General features: G+C 45.4%; 1 protein-coding gene across 1 annotated transcript in view; it reads right to left on the minus strand.

Moving 5' to 3' along the window:
• Positions 1-5,224: 5,224 nt before the first annotated feature.
• The window catches only part of NUDT7 (nudix (nucleoside diphosphate linked moiety X)-type motif 7), a 157,363-nt gene continuing 145,214 nt past the window's right edge, over positions 5,225-17,373 (minus strand). The window contains exons 5-7 of the mRNA XM_006860304.1: positions 16,581-16,734; positions 12,347-12,505; positions 5,225-5,593 (exon numbers count right to left, since the gene is read on the minus strand). Coding sequence (XP_006860366.1) covers positions 5,225-5,593; positions 12,347-12,505; positions 16,581-16,734 — 682 coding nt within the window. The remainder of the gene's footprint in view (positions 5,594-12,346; positions 12,506-16,580; positions 16,735-17,373) is intronic.

Raw genomic sequence — 17,373 nt, forward strand, 5'->3', positions numbered from 1 at the left:
CATCTGGTATGTCAGCTCAGTCATCAACTCCTTCGGGGTGACTTCTCTGAATCCCAAATCTGAGCTAGCCCTCTCCTATCTGTGTGTTTATTCCCATCATACGGCTGTTTTGGAATCTTCTATTTACTTGTGTCCAAGAGGTACACATACTGTATTATATTTATAAACAATTTATTTAAGAATAAAACACACATATATTTTGTTCGCAGTGATGTTTACTCGATTTCTAAGGAGGCCATCATAAAGTACTGAGGTCCTGGCAGCTTAAAATAACAGAAATGTCTTCTGTCACAGAAGTCCAAAATCAAGGTGCTGGTAAAGAAGGACCCTTCCTAGTCTCTTCCAGCTCCAGAAACTCCAGGTTTTCCTTGACTTGTGGCTGCATCTCTCCAGCCTCTGTCCCAGTCTCCATATGGGCTGTCTTTCATCTGTCAGTGTTTCCTCTCGTTTTAGAAGGACACCAGTCATATTGATTGAGTTGTTAGGTGCCATCGAGTTGGTACCGACCCATAGCGACCTTATACACAGCAAAACGAAACACTGCCCGATCCTGGGCCAACCTCACTACTGTTGCCATGCTTGAGTAGTTGGGCAAATATAGACAATGAATAAGGAAGGCCATAGAAGAATCAATGCATTTGATTTACACTGTTGGCAAGATTATTGAAAATACCAGGGACTACCAGAAGAACATACAAAATTTGTCCTTGAAGAAGAAGAGCTAGAATACCCCTTAGAAACGTGGTGACAACACTTTGTGTCTCTCATATTTTAGACATGTTGTCAGGAGGGACCAGTCCCTGGAGAAGGACATCATGCTTGATAAAATGAGGGTCAGCAAAGAAGAGGAAGGTCCCCTGTGAGATGGAGTGACACAGTGACAGTAACAATGGTCTAAAATGAAACAAGAATTGTGAGGATGGTGTAGGACAGGGCAGTGTTTCATTCTGCTGTGCATAGGATTGCTGTGAGTCAGAACTGACTCGCTGACACCTAACAGAAGTCATATTGGAGTAGGGCCCAGCTTATTCCAATATGACCTTATGTTAATTAGCCAACTACATTGGCAAAAACCCTGTTTCTTAATAAGGTCACATTACGTTGTTATTGCTATTAAAGTGCCATGGAGTCAGTTCCAACTCAGTGACCCTGTATAGGGATTCCAAGGACTGGTAGGTGGGTTTGAACTGCCGATCTTATGGTTAGCAGCCCAGTGCTTAGCCTACAGTGCCACACCAGGACTCCACTTTAGTCATTAAGGGGATGTGCATCAAACCACAATGAGATAAAATCCTATAAGATCCATAAAAGGCCATGCCTTTGGGAGAGTGGGGGGAAGACATATCCAATTGTCTTTATTACCTGGTGCTGCTGGGAGAAAAATACCCAATGTGTGTCTGTTTAGAGTAAAAACACTAATTTTCTTACCATTCTGGCGGTCTTACAGAGTTCAGCCACTGGAGAAAGTAGCTTTTTAGAGATGTCTGTCTAGAATGCTCTGGCTTCAGAAATGCTTCCTACCCACATGGCCCCTGCAGGCCTTGTGGACTTGGGGAGATACATGCAGTCATGACCTTGGCATGGACTTCTTCCCTTACACATCGTGTTTGTATGTTCTTGGAAGCCTGCCCACTGAGCCAAGCTGGGCCAAGTGTGCCTTCCTCCTTGGAACTGAGGTCTGAAATCCTGAATTCTGTTCCTTTTCTATGTCAGTATCCCATCGATTTCAGAGGTGGTTATTGGCATAATGGTGCAGAATGCAAAAGAGAAGGGCCTCTGACTCTTGCTTTTGAGTTAGTTAGTGGAGACTACAAACTCTGGTGTGTAGGGAAAGTAAGGCCGGCTGTTCAAACCCACCAGTCACTCTCGGAAACCCTATACAGGTTGGAATGAGTTGGAACCAACTTGATAGCACACAATCAAAGCAATAGCAGAAGTTTCTTCCCATCGCTGTCCCTGTTAGGGATGGCTTATCCACTGAGTCTGTAGATTCCCTGACATCTGTCCCCTGTCAATAACTGCCCCTTCTATTTGAGCCTGATTTGGTAGGCTTCTGTCCCTTTGAAACAAAGGATATCTGACCGGAATCCTGAACATAAAACCAAACCCAATTCATTGCCATTGAGTTGGTTCTGACTCACGGCAGACTCATATTGCAAAGTAGAACTTTGTCCCATAGGTTTTCACAGCTGTAAACTTTCAGAAGCTGATCACCAGGACTTTCTTTCAGGGTACATCTGGGTGGGTTTGAGCTGACGGCCTTTGTGCCATCCAGAGACACCTATGGGGAAAGGGGAGCAGTACTTCCTTCGTGAAGTATCCAGCCCCCTAAATTGGACCAATCGTTTGAGACACCCAGTGGCTCTGAGGACTTCATGTGAACGGTGCTCACTGTCAGCGAAGCCAGTGTTCGACCCAGCAATTACACAGCCGTCAGATTGTAGATACACATTCACAAATGTCTGTATAATTGTTCACAAACAGTTCAGGCCTGCTCATGCAAGGCTACTTACAGAATGTTAATGGGGATGCTTACCCAACATCTGTCTTCGTAGTTGGAACCAGATTTATGCCATTTAACCGTTGATGGGCATAAAGCGGGAGATGGGGTATCTGCTGCCGTCAGCTCTCAGACAATCAAAACTCTGCAGCGCTGGGCAGCCACGTGGCTGATTGATGGCTGTGGTGTGGACAATGCATCTCCAGCTCTCACCAAGTCTTGTTGAAAACAATCTGGCTTTCTAAAATTCTAATAGCTACACGATGTAATAGGAGAAATGGCACACAGAAAGAGTTCATGGAGGAACTCTCTTTAGATAGAGTGAGGTTTTTTTGTAAACCTACAACGGCTATTGTGTATAAAGTGCACTAATTAAAACAAAGGAGCTCTGGTAGCGTAGTGGTTATGAATCGGGCTGCTAACCTCAAGGTCGGCACTTCGATACTACCAGATGTTCTGCAGCAGAAAGATGAGGCTTTCTGCTCTTGTAAAGATTTTGTTGTTGTTGTTGTTAAGTACCGTGGAGTCAGATCTGGCTCACAGTGACCTGCACAGGGTTTCCCTGTACAGGGTCGCTATGAGTCAGAACCAACTCCACAGCACACCACCACCACCACCAATTTAAAAAAAAATCAAATAGCAAGACTCAGGAAGATATAAAACTGCTACGACGAGCCAAGGATGGTCGATACTCAAATCGAAGACATCCCTGCTCATTCTAAAACATGAATATTGTGGAGATGCCCATGCAAGAAGTGCCAAGACTCAATCCAAGGTGGGCCTCGTGTATTTCTTAAATTCAGCTGTTCTGAAGGATGGCTAGAAGCACTGTTGGCACAATGGTGAAAGCACTCAATTGGTAACTACAAAGTCAGCAGTTTGAACCCACCTGCTAACCCGGGGGAGAAGGATGTGGCAGTGAACTTATGTGAAGATGTACAACTTTGGAAACCCTGTGGGGCAGCTCTGCTCTGTTCTGTAGGGTCAGTGTAAGTAAGAACCAACTCAATGGCAAGGGGTTGGGATTCGGGTGATGGATGATCGACAAACTCCTCCACCAGCGAGCACACCCGGTGTGTGTGTCACAAAACCAATATGTTACATCAGATTGTCTTAAATTCCATCTGCTGGCAACGGCTAGACACTGAAGTTATCGTCTGTCAACTTTGTCACACTGTGGTGGGCTGCATGTTGCTGTGAAGCTGGAAGCTATACTAGTGGTATTTTAAATACCATCACGGTCACCCATGATGGACACCTTTCAGTGGACAGACCAGGAGGAAGGAAGAGGTGGACCCCTGCTGAAGGATTAGGCACCAAAAACATTATGAATAGGAGTGAAACACTGTCATATAAAATGGTGGCAAACGATGTGGCCTTCAGCTAAGATGGACTCCGAATCTGACCCAGTGGCAGTAACAATGGGCTCAAACAGGACAATTGTGAGGCTGGCACAGGACCTGGCAGGGTTTCATTCTGTAGTCCATAGGGTCACTCTCTGTTGAAACCAACTTGACGACATATTTAGGGTTACAGTGACGATAGAACGAGTGATCACACAGGGCAGAGGGTAACAGACTTTCATTCATTTCTCTTGTGTGCAGTCTGGGTTGGTGGGTTGCTTTGCTCCATAAAGTCCCTCAGGGATCTAAACACTTACCATATTTGGGTTCTGTTGTTTCCTGGGGAACTGTTCTCATCTGTATGATCTGTTGGGTTGTAGACAAGCCCAAGCTGCTGTTCATGGACTGGGAAAACGAGAGACGCCAGGAAATTGGTTGTGAGGGCAGTTCTGACGTGCTCAATGAGATCTACTGTGAACAGCCAACCACCTGAAAGGTTGTTTCCCTGAGGAGGTGGCTTGTTTCTCTGACCAGGGGACTTTAAAAGGTTTGTGGATAAATGGATAAAAGGTTGTTTTCCTGAGGAGGTGGTTGTTTCCCTGACCAGGGGACTTCAAAGGGTTCGTGGATAAATGAAAAATTGAATGAAAAGATCATGGAATTTTTCCACCAACCTTTTGAAGCCCCACTTGGGTGAACTTTCTGGCAAAGCTACCCTGCCTTTTCCTAAATTTGTGTCCTGCATGTGGCTGGTCATCACCTGACTGCCAGGTCTTCAGACTTGAGCCAGCAGTCTGCTGTGTTGCCTACCACCTTACCTGCAGTGCACCTGTGCAGCCTGGGAGTCAGCCCTCTGCCATCTTCCCTGCCCACCTTGCAGTCACTCACTTTCACAAGCAGCAGCAGCTTGCTGTCGGATCTTCTGGTTTAGTATTCATCAGCCCCTGCAGCTACCGGAGTCAGAAGCCTCCAGTCGGACATCTGACTTGGAACTTGACAAACTCTACAACCACATGAACAATTTCCTCAAGCTAGATCTCCTAATGTTGACAGAAAAGAGATTGTTTCCTACAAATCTGAGAAGTGTCACATATTCAACAAATATTTATTAAGTGCCGTCAATGTGCCCTATATTCTTACATGTATAAGAAAGAAATATGAATAACACCTTGTGGGTAAAATTATAAACACTGCAATACGCTTTTCCATTTCCCAAAGACTTTTTGCTCTTTCAGATAACAGAAGGCAACATTTTTTGCCTTCATATTTCAGGAAAACTATTCACATCTGTTAAATTCTAAGAACTGGCATTATTGCTGTCCTGTGGATAGGAACACACAAAAAACCTCTTGGATAGTTATTTGGACATAGGTTCCATAAATCATAACTTGTTCATGACGTGCTTATGTACTTTCAATAAAGATTCTTCAGAAGATGATAATAGATCGTGGAGATCAAATTCAACCTCAAAGGTGGGTCTTTTTTCTAAAATAATTAAAGCAAGGAGCACTGCCAATTTTGCTGTTAGTCCCCTGATGTGGTAAGTCACGCCATTCTCGGGGTTTGTGTACTCGAAGCAATGGATAAGAACGCGATAACCAGAAGACGTCACGTACTTCTGGTGGTAGACAAGTGGGTGCAGGAAATAGGCCAGAGGGACCAGGAACACGTCCTTCACTTCGTCGGGATTTGGCTGGGCCTGGAAGTCTTCGTCTATAATTCCCACAACTGGGGTGATCAACATCTTTGCCTGGAAGCAGAAGGAAAAACAGACACAAATCAGAAAACAAAGTGATATGATTTCATGTTGGAGTCTAATGTAAAGATCATGCCACTTCTGTTTAAGCTAAGACAGTCTGCCCACGGTAGGTAGGGAAGGGGCAAAAACTTGCTCCAGACATAAACCATGAAGCACCTGTTGTTGTTGTTGTTGTTGTTAAGTGCCATCGAGTCGGGTCCGACCCATAACGACCCTGTACAGGGTTTCCGAGGGTATAAATCTTTACGGGAGTAGAAAGCTTCATCTTTCTCCCGCGGAGCGGCTGATAGTTTCGAACCGCTGACCTTAAGGTTCGCAGCCCGATTCGTAACCACTACGCTACCAGAGCTCCTCGTGGAGTCCAATTGCTGACCTTGCTGTCAGAAGCCCAACATATAACCCACGATACTGCCAGGGCTCCTTCAGCTGGAGCACTCAAGAAGGTTAAACAGGTTTTAGAGGGTTTTCCTCAGAGGAGGAAAAGCTGGAACATATATATTTAAGAATAGAGACAGCTAAGACCATTTGCTGAATTAGTGAGAAAAATAAACATTTGAACTCAAGGGGACAGTGGTCACATGTTCGTAGGGCAGGAAAGTGAAGATGTGATTTTGAGCACTAAGGTGTGTGTACCTGACCCAAGCCATGGCATTGCCAACTGCCTCACATGCATGTGAAATGAACAAGGAAGACAGAAGAAGAGTTGAAGTGCTTGAATTATGGTGTTGGCCAAGAAGAACGTAAGTATCACGGACTTCCAGAAGAACAAACAAATCTGCCTTGAGGAAGTAAGGCCAGTTGGTGCCTTCAAGTGAGGATGGGAGACTGACTTCCTGTCATGTACTTTGGACATGAAAGGACATCATGTTTGGCAAAATAGAGGGTCAGTGAAAAAGAGGAAGACCCTCACCAAGGCAGACTGACACCACGGCTAAAACAAGGGAGTCAGACATGGCAATGGCCATGAGGATGGTGCTGGATCGTGTCACGTTTTGTTCTGTTGGTCACAAGGTTGTCGTGAATCGGAGCTGACTCAGTTGCATGTAACAGCCACAACAAGGGCATGAAGTCTGGGGTCATATGTTCTTTACCTGAAAGTGCACAGGCAGCAATCTGGGTAAGCGCTTAGTGCTAACTGAAAGGTTTGATCATCTGAACCCACTAGGAGTTCCATGGGAGACAAGACCTAGCTGTCTGCTTCAATACAGTCTTTGTTGTTAGGCCTGATCCGTTGGTTCCGACCCAAAGTGACCATGTATAGAATTTCCAAGGAGCAGCTGGTGAGCTTGAACCACCAACCTTGTGGTTCAAACCCACCTTGCAGTCCAGTGCATTAACCCACAGTGCCACACCGGACTACATACTCTTGGGTGGGTGCCGCAGAGTTGATTCTGACTCATATTGACTCTGTATAGGGTTTCCAAGGCTGTAAATCCTTATGGGAGCAGAACATCTCGTCTTTTTTCCACAGAATGGCTGGTAGTTTTGAACTGTTGACCTTAAGCTTAGCAGCCTGACTCCTAACCACTATGCTACCAGAGCCCCTTACATACTATTGTGTAGTTAATTAAGAGTGCAGCCTGGGAAACTCTGTGGGCAGTTCTCCTCTGTCCTACAGGAACACTGTGCGTCAGCATCAAATGAGCAGCAGTGGGTTTGGTTTAGATTTGGGTGAGTGTGTGTCTGTGGACAGGGGGCAAGGGTTTACATCTAAGACTGTAAGGGAGAGCACAGTTTAAGGCTGGATGCATTTCAGAGGGTATACTGGGGACATTCAGTGGGGCTGAAGCTTTGAAAAGTGAGGGAAGTCTTTGGAAACGTATGGAGGATGCAGCATCAGTGATCTTGGGAACCAGTGGGTAGCAGGTGGGGAGGTTCAGAGCAAGGTCCAGATGGGCAGGAGGCAATGCAGACCCCTCATTGCTCCTGACGAACTGTAAGTATTTGAGGGTACACTTAATTTCTTTTCCTCAGTTGTCCTCATCTCTACAATGGGGTCATAAAAGTATTTGCCTGCCCAGAGATGTTGTAGGGATTAAATGAGGTCAGGTGTTTGCAACCTTGGCCCTGCTGACGTTTTGGACTGGATCGTTCTGTGTGGTGGGGGCTGTCCTGAGTGTTGTCGGGTACATAGCAGCATCTCTGGCCCCTTCCCACCAGATGCCAGTAGTACCTGACCTCTCGCCCCAGGTGAAACAACGAAAACCTTCTCCAGACACTGACATGTCAGGGTCCCTACTCACCGACTGCCACAGAGGTCCCCCCCCGACTTACAGTGACCCCATGTAGGGTTTCCGAGACTGTGAACTCTATGGGAGCTGACACACTCAGCTTTCTCCTGCAGGGTGGCTGCTGGGTTTGAACCACTGACCTTGCAGACAGCAGCCCGACACCCAACCTGCACTCCACCAGCACTCCTCTACATTACAATGCTTGTTGTTGTGAAGTGCTGTCGAGTCAGTTCCAACTCATATCGACCCTGTATAGGGTTCCTGAGGAGCAGCTGGTGGGTTTGAACCGCTGACCTTTCGGTGTTTTCGATAAGTACCTAGTGCTCATCCTCCAGTGCCACCAAGGACCGGGGTGGGGGAGGGGGTGTTTCCCTGACTGAGAATTGACTTAGATTATGCTCCTAAATCTTCAATAAACAGTATTTTTTTTGTACTGTATTTTAAACACTTGTTGTTGTTGTTGTTAAGTGCCATCGAGTCGGTTCCGACCCATAGCGACCCTGTACAGGGTTTCCGAGGGTGTAAATCCTTACAGGAGTAGAAAGCCTCATCTTTCTCCCGCGGAGCGGCTGGTAGTTTCGAACCGCTGACCTTAAGGTTCACAGCCCGATTCGTAACCACTACGCTACCAGAGCTCCAAGAGCCAAAAACCGAAACAACTCTCCTTAGGACCTCCACACACATTAAAGCTTTCTTTAAGGCCTTCTTTCTTTCTCATTTCTCCCTGATGTGACCAGCATTCTGCTAACAGCAGGAGGGTTTAGAAGTGGCCACAGGCAGTGTCTGGCCTACAGAAATCTCCCGAAGTTCCATGAAATCTGATGGTCCGCAACCCACAGGATGGTCCCTGTAATACAGATCCCTTCCATCCACTCGCATGCAGACCAGGACAGCTCCCAGGGACCCTAGGAATGGGATTATGATCACTTGGGGTCGTTTAAACGTAACGGTTCAATTTGTCAACAGAACTCAAAACTCCCCCAAATGTATCAACGGAAGAGCCTCAGTTAGAAACACAACCGAGGAGAACACGGTTGATGTATTTCTTGTTCGAATTCCATGTTCCTTTTTTTCTTCCCTCTCTCACTTAGCAAGTGCTTATCTGAATGGCCACTAGCTGCTTCCACACTAAACCCTCCTTTGCATGGTAACCCTTGTGTTTGTAAAATGAACCCAATTAGGACATATGTGGCCCAGCCTCACTGGTCTTCATGACACTGTGTTGCTGCTCGTTTTTTTACCGCTAGGATTTTACAACAGAACAGAAAAGGACGACTAAATCCAGTTCTTCTAATCCCTAGGCGTCAGTGAAACTCTTCTTTAGAAACTAAATTCTATGTTAAATCCCAACATGTAGAACAAAAAAAATAGTTTCTAGCTACCCCTTGATTTTATGGAATGAGTAGGATGCTTCGCTTTTGTCGTAACACAGAACAAAACAGAACCTTAACAAGAACAAAATCCAGGTGCCTTCAAGTCGATTCTGACATGTGTGTCAGAGTCGAACTGTGCTCCAAAGGGTTTTCAATGGCTGATTTTTCAGAAGGAGATCGCCAGGCCTTTCTTCCAAGGTACCTCTTAGGAAACTCAAGCTGTCAGTCCATCAGGTTGCAGCTGAGAATGTTAACAGATAGCACCACCCAGGGATCTTTGAGTCTGTAACTCTAGTTTAACTGCGAGAAAAACATCCAAAAAAAAAAAAAAAAACAACTCTGTGGATAGGGACAGTCTTAAAGATCTGACTTCAAAATTGTCAAGGTCATCTAAAACAAGGAAAGTCTATGGTTCAGGGGAATCTAAGGAGACAAGATGATGGAATGTGTTGTGGGATCCTAGGGCAGCAAGAGGGCATCGGTGGAAAAGCCAAAGAAAGGGTTGTTGTTGTGAAGCGCCATTGAGTCGATTCCGACCCATAGCGACCCTGTATAGGGTTTCCGAGGAGCAGCTGGTGAGCTTGAACCACTGACCTTGCAGTTCAAATGACTTTGTAGGCTGATGCATTAGCCCATAGCGCCACACCAGGATTCCATAAAGAAAGGGTAGAGTTTCGTTAATAGCGATACACTAATGCTGGCTTCTGGAGTCCTGGTGTGGTGCTGTAGGATATGCACAGGACCATATGTCAGCAGTTCAAACTCACTAGCTCTCCTTGGAAACACTATGCAGGATCGCTATGAGTCAGAACTGACTCTACATTTAACAACAACATCGGCTTCACAATCATGACAAATGCTAAGATAACAGCAACTAAGTGTGTGGTTTTGAGTTTACATGAACTCTCTGTACTATTTTTGCAACTTCTCTATAAAACTAAAAGTACCCTAAGATTAAAAACTTATACCAATAAAATGATGTTATTATGGAGTGGAAGGAGCTCTGGGTTATGAGCTGCGTGGCTAACAGCAGTTTGAATCCACCAGCTGTTCTGTGGGAGAAAGAAGAGGCTTTCTGCTTCCGTAAAGGTTTACAGTCTCAGAAACCCTGTACAAGGTCGCTATGAGTCAGAAGCTACTCTATGGCACACAACCATCATGACTGTTACCAAGATGGAGAAAATGTGCAACGAAATTCAAAAGCATCAAAAAGACCAGGAAGACTGCTTAGACAGGGACTGGGGGGAGCTGGACAGTGGCCCTTCATTGTCCTTCAGTTCTGGAGTTCAACTCTCCCCAGTGCCTTGACATTGAGTCAAGTAGCAGATAGCTATATGGTGGTTGTGTACCATGGAGTCGGTTCCGACTCATAGCGACCCTATACAGGGTTCCCGAGGCTGTAAATCTTACGGGAGCAACACACCTCATCTTTCTCCCTCAGAACAGCTGGTAGCTTCGAACTGCTGAGCCTGCGGTTAGCAACCTAATTCGTAACCATTACGCTACCACAGCTCCTTTATAGGGGACCCATAATGCAAGGGAGCTGACGCTCACCATAGATGGTCAACCATTCAAGATCAAAAGGACAGCAGCTGACCTGAGAATAGAATGCAGCCGAGTGGGGAAAGGGGGAGAAAAGGAAACAAGAACCACTGAGAGGAAGTGGGATACATCATGGTACCCCGAGAGGGGCGGGGGACCACAATCACGGAGATGAAACAAAGTGTGTGATTTGGGATATAAAACTGATGACCCGCTTTGTAAACCTTCGCTCAATTCATAACAAAAAGTCTGCTTTTATAAAAAAATGATGGCAGTAACTGTGTTCAAATCTACAATACTTAACTTCTAAAGCCAGCTGAGTTCTGGTGTGGCACTCGAGGGTCAGCACTGGACTGCAAGGTTGGTTTGAACTACAAGGCCAGTGGTTCAAACCCACCAGCCTCTCCTTGGAAACCCTATACAGTGTCGGAACCAACTATACAGTATGTGTAGGAAGCGACTCAACGGCACTTAACAACAACAACAGCAAAGCCAACTGAAGGAGCCCTTAGTGGGCTAGTGGTTTAAGCACAGGGCTGCTAACCACAAGGTCACTGGTTCGAATCTACTAGCAGCTCCAAGTGAGAATGATGAGGTTGTCTGTTCCCGTAAAGCTAGACAGTCTAAGAAATCCTTCAGAGCAGGTCCCTGTGTCCTCCAGGGTCATTATGAGTTGGCATCCACTCGATGGCAGTACGTTAAGCCAATTAATACAACAGTAAGATTGTTGGGGTGAAATCATACAAAACAAGATCTGATTATATCAGTCTCAAAACTGCTTTTGAGTTTTGTGTGTTGTTTTAGTTAAGTACAGTTGAGTCAGTCCCGACTCATAGTCACCCTGTATAGGGTTTCCAAGGAGTGGCTGGTAGGTTTAGACTACTAACTGTAAGGCTGTAGTTAGCAGTCTCGTGCTTACCCTACAATGCAACAGCAGGACTCTTAAGTTTAAGGAAATTCTGGTTCACACAGGAATCAGAAACGGTTTTTCAACTGCTTGCTTGAAAAGGTGATTTCAGGTTCACGTTCAATTCACGTGACCTAGAGAATCTTTATTCCATGGAATATTTGGGGATAGTGCTGTGGGCTAATGCACTGGACTGCAAAGTCGGTTTGAGCTGCAAGGTCCGTGGTTCAAGCTCACCAGCTGTTCCTCAGAAACCCTATACAGGGTCACTGAGTTGGAACCGACTCGATGGCATTTCACAACAACAAGAAATCCTGGAATGAATGAGCCATCTTTAATGGCCTCCAAGTGGCTAGTTTGGTTTAAAGGTAATATACTGCACATATGTTGGAGAAAAGAACATGTCAACTGAAGGTAATGAAATAATTCTGGAATGTCTTTAGGGTGCCAACACCCAGTGTGACAAGCACTGTTCAAGTCTGACCCCTTCATTACTGGATGGGTAAAGAGGGGCCAGGAGAGGAAAGGTGTCTACCCAAGGGCACTTACATTATGAAGGACAAAGTCCATACAAGACCTCATCTCTGGATGGAGACTAAGGGCCATGTTTGGCCAAATGTGTAATCTAGAGGGAGGATTTACTGATAGGTCCAGAAGAAATCGTAAAACCCAGTTCCATTCCAACCTTCACCTCAAAAATCTGTGGCACCAGACAGCAGACGACCTCCACTTGATGAGGACGCAGGCCCACTTCCTCCTGGGCTTCCCGGAGAGCTGTGGCTACCTCGTCCACATCTGCAGGTTCAAACTTGCCTCCTGGGAAGCAAACTTCTCCTGGCGACCTTCGTAGCTAGATATTGAAAGAAGAAAACTGTAGTGTGTGATTTCAACCATGGGGCCATGCAGCCATTCATTCGACAAACGTTGTCTACTCGACTTGTATTTTGTGTCAGGGACTGTTCACACACTGATGACAAGAAATGGTGAAAGAGAACCCCTGCCCACCCACCTCGACCAAAAATATAAGTTCTTCAGAAAAAGGAACTTTTAGAATTTCCCTCGCCCTCACATTTCCTCTCTGTGCCTTCAAAAGACATCCTATCCATATGTAAGCAGATTTATATTGGGGGGAGGGGGAAGCTGATGGAAAAGACTATGAAATGGGCAACCGTAGCAATGCCTACCCTCTGCCTCTGAGTTGGCTCTGATCCACATATTAAACTCTCCCGAATCCCAGGACTTTACATTTGCTAACCTGCGTGACCCTCAAACAGCCCTATGAAGTTGTCCCTCTTTTATCAGTGAAGAGACTGCAGCACAGAGAGGGTAGGTAACTAAGAAAATGTAGCACAGCAGGAAGAGGGAGAGCCTTCATTCAATCATGAGCAGGGAGGCCTGAGGGCCTAGGCTTTTAACTTCCATGCTCCAATATTTTCAAATTATACCGGGGTGGGATTAATTTAAAAGTAGGGGCAATTCGTCTCTCATACTTCGGACATATAGTCAGGAGGGACCAGTCGCTGGAGAAGGATATCATGTATGGTAAGGTGGAGGGTCAGAGAAGAAGAGAAAGACCCCCAATGAGATGGATTGGCCAAGTGGCAGCATTGATGGACTCAAGCGTGGCAACAGTAGTGAGGTTGGCTCAGGATCGGGCGGCGTTTCGTTCTGCTGTGCATAACGTCGCTATGGGTCGGTACTGACTCAAGGGCACCTAACAACAACAAGGGGCAATTTAACATCCACCTCCCTGAAACAGTTGGTAGTGTTTGAAGATATTTGTGATTGTCACAGTGGGGGGGACAACGTGTTCCTGGTATCCAGTGGGTGAAGGCCAGACATGCTATTAAACATCTCACCACGAACAAAGGACGCCTTGAGCCACAGATGCCAAAAGTGCTGAGGTTAATACTGGTACAAGGGCAAGTTAAAAAACACTGCTACAAAATCATGAAAAACTTTATTAAATAAAAATATCAAAATGTGTAACTACTGTTTCTTGACATACCCTTTATCTAGGTCTATACACTTCTGAAGAGGATGTTTCCATTTCTCTAGCCCTTCCCTGATGAAGATCAAAGACCACAGCCTTCAGTATGGATTGCACCTCAATGTAAAGAAAACAAAAATCCTCACAACTGGGCCAGTAAATACCATCGTGAAAGTGTGAGAAAAGACTGAAGTTCTCAAAGACTCCACTGTGCTTGAATCCACCATCAACACTCATGGAAACAGCAAAGGACATGTTGTTGTGTGCCTCCAGTTCTGACTGACAGTCACTCTGTATAGGGTTTCCAAGGGAAGCAGAAGGCCTCATCTTTTCCCGTGGAGCAACTGGTAGATTCAAACTGCTGACCTTATGACTAGCAGCCCAGCTTGTAAACAGATCTATTGGTTCTATGGGCAGCCCATGGCACTTTCAATATTCTCCTCCAACACCATAACTCAAAGGCATCAATTCTTCTACGGCCATCCTTATTCACTGTCCAGCTTTCACATGCATGTGAGGTTATTGACAATACCATGGCTTGGGTCAGGCGCACCTTAGTCACCAAGCTGACATCTTTGCTCTTCAACACTTTAAAAAGGTCTTGTGCAGCAGATTTCTTGACTGCTGTTTCCGCGAGTGTTGATAGTTGATCCAAGAAGAATGAAGTCCTTGACAACTTCAATCTTTTCTCCATTGATAAGAAAGTGGTTTTTGGTCCAGTGGTGAGGATTTTTGTTTTCTTAACATTGAGAGATGTAATCAATACTAATTATGTATTACATTGCTGCAATTGTTAAGAGTTGTTGGGCTAGTTCTGACTCACAGCAATCCTGTACAGGGCTTCTGAGGAGCAGCTGGTGGGTTTAAACGTAGTGTTCTTTACATTGTTCAAGAAAAAGATATTCATTTGAGGACTAAAATGTGCCTGATGCTAGCCATGGTGTTTTCAACAGCCTCATGTGCACATATACGTGTGAAAGTTGGACAATGATGAATAGAGCAGACTATAGATGATGTGTTTGATATGGTGCTGGAGGAAAATATTAAAAGTACCATAGACTTCCAGAAGAATTTCAAAATCTATGCTGGAAGAAATATAGCCAAAATGCTTCTTAGAAGCAAGGATGGTGAGACTTCAGCTCTCACACTTTGGACATGTTCTCTGGTGGAACCAATCCCTGGAGAAGGACAGCATGCTTGGAAAAGTGGGGGGTCAGTGACGGAGAAAACAACCCCAACCAGAAGGACTAACGCAGTGGGAGCAACAATGGGCTCAAACATAACAACAATTGTGAGGAGTGTGCAGGTTCGGGCAGTGTTTCTGTCTGTTGTGCACAGGGTCAGTATGTGTTGGAACCGACTCAACGGCACCTAACCAATTTTTTGGAGACACACTGTTGTTGTTGTTGTTATGTGCCGTGGGGTCGGTTCCGATTCATAGCGACCCTGTACAGGGTTTCCAAGGCTGTAAATCTTTACAGGAGCAGATAGCCTCATCTTTCTCCCGCGGACCAGCTGGTAGTTTCAAACTGCTGACCTTGCGGTTCGCAGCCCGATTTGTAACCACTACGCTACTAGAGCTCCTTACCGAGCCTAAAACAGTGCTGGCCTAAGACTTCCTCTGCATCCCTCACTGATTACAGAAAGCTGTTTAAACACATTTTGTTTGGAATAAACCTGTGCTTGTATGTGTGGAACCTTGTACTGCTATAATAGAAGCAGCCCAGTTAGCGCAGTGGGTTATGTGTTGGGTTGCTAACCACAAAGTCAGCAGTTTGAATCCACCCGCTGCTCCATGGGAGAACAATGAGGCTTTCTGCTCCAGTAAAGATTAAGGCCTCGGAAACCTTCTACAGGGCCGCGATGAGTCAGAACCGACTCAGCATACAGGCGCAGCAGCTATTGCACAGTAGTACCACAGGCTGATGGTTTTAAGACTAGAAATGGATTAGGACGCTGGAAGTCTGATTCGGAGCACTGGGTTCTGGGCAGAAGTCCCTTGTTTCCTTTCAGTGTCGGTAGGGCGAGCATTCCTTGGCATTTTCCATGTATCTTGGCATCGATCTTCCCCTGGATCAGGGAGCTTCACGGCGCTAGGACCCAGGTCCAAAGGAAACACTTCGCTCCTTCACTTCCGACTCTCCTTTCTTGGTGGTAGTAGATCCCTCTCTGGCTGCTTACATCGCTCTCCTTTTATCTCTTGTAATATCAAAGGCTTGCATGCCACACCCTTGGGAATCACCCATAAATTGGATCAGAATAGTGATGGCATTAGGGTGGTGTGGCACTGTAGGGTCAGCAGTGGACTTCAGACCACAAGGTCTCCATTCAAACCCATCAGCTACTCCTGGGAAACCAGGGTCACTATGAATCAGAACTGACTCGGTCAACGTCACTTCACAACATCATCTTACCCTTGGAACCCTGGTGTTGCACTATAGGATAAGGACTGCATAGCAAGGTCAGTTTGAACTGCAAGGTTGGCAGTTCAAACTTAGCATCATCCTGTTGGAAACCCTATATGGTGTTGCTATGAGTTGGAACCGACTGGATGCCAGTTAACCATCCTACCCTTAATCCTCTTATTGGCTTCTCACATCACATCACATCGTGGAGGTTAGCTACATCTCAACTGCGAAACCGAGGATACCCGGTCCAAAGTTGACCCAAAACCTTAACTATTACACTCTGGTAGCTATACTTTTGGACTTACCTTCATATTTAAATGATATGTTAGGGGGAAAAAAATCTCAAAAAACTTATTTTTCTCTCCCCCAGGTGCCTTGTTATCCTGAGGTTTCTTGCACCCCTCAAACGCCATAATTTTGAAAGTCTACTTGAGAATCATAGCCCTAAAATGTGTGCGCGTTACACACTTCAGTGGGGTTTTCAATGTCCTGAGATGTTGACGAACGGAACCTTCTTGTCTACCTACCTTCTCTGACCGTTGGGTGAATAACAGATGGAATTTTCCTTCTTTTGCCAATAGTGGTACAAGGACAGAACATTTGTTAGGCAACAAGTGAGAAAACTTGGTTCCAACATCATGCTTTTTTAAGCGGGCCTTGGCATCATTGATCAAGCGGCTCCTAAAATGGAAACATACCAGATAAACCTTTCAGTAGTAACCTGGCAGCATCTTGAAGTTAACTACTTCTGCGTCTGTTTCCATTTCAGTAACATGGCAGAATGAATAGTACTTACATCACATAGATGCTGACAAGATTAAACGAGGCATGCAACTACTAAACACAGTGTAATACATGGGTTCACTTTGAAACTTTTAAAACCAAATGATAGCAAAAAAAATTTTTTTTCAATAATGCAATCACTAACTATTGGCATTCATAATTATATTCCGGCAAGATATGTCTGAATAACTCATTTTGAGATTAGACCACAATCTCTTAATCTTGCCCTGCTATCAAACCTCTTCGTCTTCAGTGGTCTTATAACAATGGTTCCCAAGATCTAGCAGAATCAATCATCTAGAAGACGTATTGCTAGGTTCGGCTGCAGATTTCTGATTCAGTGGGTTCGGGGTGGGGCCTGAGAGGTTGTTGAAGTCTCACACTTTGAGAATATGCGGGTGTTTGGATTTGTGACCACTGTAAGGGGACTTACATCCTGAGGCAGCAGACCACAGCTGAAGTCCTTGAGTCTTGGCATCAGTATAGATGTCATTTTAAGGTCTTTGAGTTATTTCCCTAAAGTTTAGCCCCCAAACA

This window comes from Chrysochloris asiatica, unplaced genomic scaffold, assembly GCF_000296735.1.
Source record: "Chrysochloris asiatica unplaced genomic scaffold, ChrAsi1.0 scaffold00037, whole genome shotgun sequence".
Lineage (NCBI taxonomy): Eukaryota > Metazoa > Chordata > Mammalia > Afrosoricida > Chrysochloridae > Chrysochloris > Chrysochloris asiatica.